Source organism: Cucumis melo, chromosome 1 (genome assembly GCF_025177605.1).
Source record: "Cucumis melo cultivar AY chromosome 1, USDA_Cmelo_AY_1.0, whole genome shotgun sequence".
Lineage (NCBI taxonomy): Eukaryota > Viridiplantae > Streptophyta > Magnoliopsida > Cucurbitales > Cucurbitaceae > Cucumis > Cucumis melo.
Window position 1 is genome coordinate 4,694,058 of NC_066857.1, and position 1,746 is coordinate 4,695,803.

Consider the following 1,746-nt stretch of genomic DNA (forward strand, 5'->3'; position numbering starts at 1 on the left):
CAAGGCAAATGAATAAATACTATAAGAAGCCTATCTGTGTAAGAAATTCTTGTTTTAGAAAAGACTTGATGCAGTAAACTATACCAATCACAGCTAACACATCTCTAACAACCTGAAAAATTCTCCGAAAATGACAAAAAACTCCTCAATAAAAGCTTTGGACCAAATCAAAACTTAGCCCCACTTGGTAATTTCACACAACCAAGCTGTCTCTGCATTTAAACCCATTTACTTCCCCCAACTGTCCCTCAACGCTCTTTGCCCTTTAAAAACTCTAAGCTCAAAGCTTTGTTGGCCAAAAACACACACAAACACAAGTGTAAGTGCAAGTGTAAGTGTTACACAAAGAGTTAGAATTAAGAAGAAAATGGCAAAATTGTTCATGGCTTTGCTCTTGGCTCTTGTGGCCACTCATGCCCTAGCTAGACCTACACCAAAGGATGACACGTTCAGTGACCAAAAGAACTTCCTGACCTATGGTGGCGTCGGTGGCTACTCTGGCATCGGCAGTAATGGCCTCCCGTTTGGTGGTGTGGGGGGTGCCATTGGAGGAGGAGGCCTTGGTGGCGGTCTTGGTGGTGGCCTCGGTGGCGCTACGGGAATTGGTGGAGGACTAGGTGGACTGGGAGGTACTGGAGGTGGATTGGGTGGCATTGGTGGAACCACTGGTGGCCTCGGCGGTGGTCTCGGCGGTGGACTCGGTGGTGGACTCGGTGGTGGTCTCGGTGGCGGTGTCGGTGGAGCTTCTGGTGTTACTTATCCTTGAAAAGTTATTTAGTTATGCTTGATGATTTTTACTCAAAAAGTTCTTGCAGTTTAAAGTTTGTTTGATTAATATTGTGTCAAGAGATGTAGTTGTTTAGTTGTTGCTTAATGACCTTATAGCATTTGGTTGTGTTTGGTTTTCTATTTAAATTTGGTTTGTGATTATCTTTTGTTTGTTCACTTTTGTTAGTATAAAACAAACATCTGCTTTAGTTGTTCCTTTTTTTTTTTTTTTTTTGGTTTATATATTTATATTATATTAATGAAAAATGAATGGGTTTTATGCATACTTTTATCCAATATATATATGTAGTAATAGTTTATTCTTGTGTGGAAGTTTGAAGATAATATATCATGCACCAACTGATCTTTCTTAAATTCTTGCAAATGGTTTCTTGCGTAAAAAAATCATGATAGGGTATATTGCACCCTTTATTGAAGACCATGAGAAAATTGAGTGAGATTAAAAACATGGACTACCAACTCTTATAATCATGAGTTAGTTTTGCGATAAAACTTATGTTACTAATTAATAACGATAAAATTTGAAGAAAAATATACAAAATCTATTTCTTTGCATAAAAAACATATATAATTAAATATGATAATATACATATACAAGTGGACTAAGATGATTTTTAATGCTCATAAAATTACTGAATAATCAAAGACATTGTCACGTATTAGAGAAATTAAACAGAGACTATATGATGGGAAATAATATCTAAAACAACTCAATTTAATATTAACATGAAGTAATATATATACAAAATACTGAAATATTTTGAAAGAGAAAGTTATTAAATAATTGATGAGAACTTTAAATTATGAGGGAAACCCTCCTAGTGTTTTAAATGATATCCTATTGTTATTTTTCAGAATGGTTATTAAGTGTGTTATAACAGACAAGATTAAATGTAACCTACAATTAGTTAAAATGACAATCAATGCCTAATCAATTGAAAAAACCTAACATTTGTT

General features: G+C 34.9%; 1 protein-coding gene across 1 annotated transcript; it reads left to right on the forward strand.

Annotated features, from left to right (window-relative positions):
* The first annotated feature begins 382 nt into the window (after window positions 1-382).
* LOC103500553 (uncharacterized) lies at window positions 383-766 on the forward strand. Its single transcript, XM_008463902.1, has one exon. The coding sequence runs from the start codon at window positions 383-385 to the stop codon at window positions 764-766; it is 384 nt and encodes a 127-aa protein (XP_008462124.1).
* The last annotated feature ends 980 nt before the right edge of the window (window positions 767-1,746 follow it).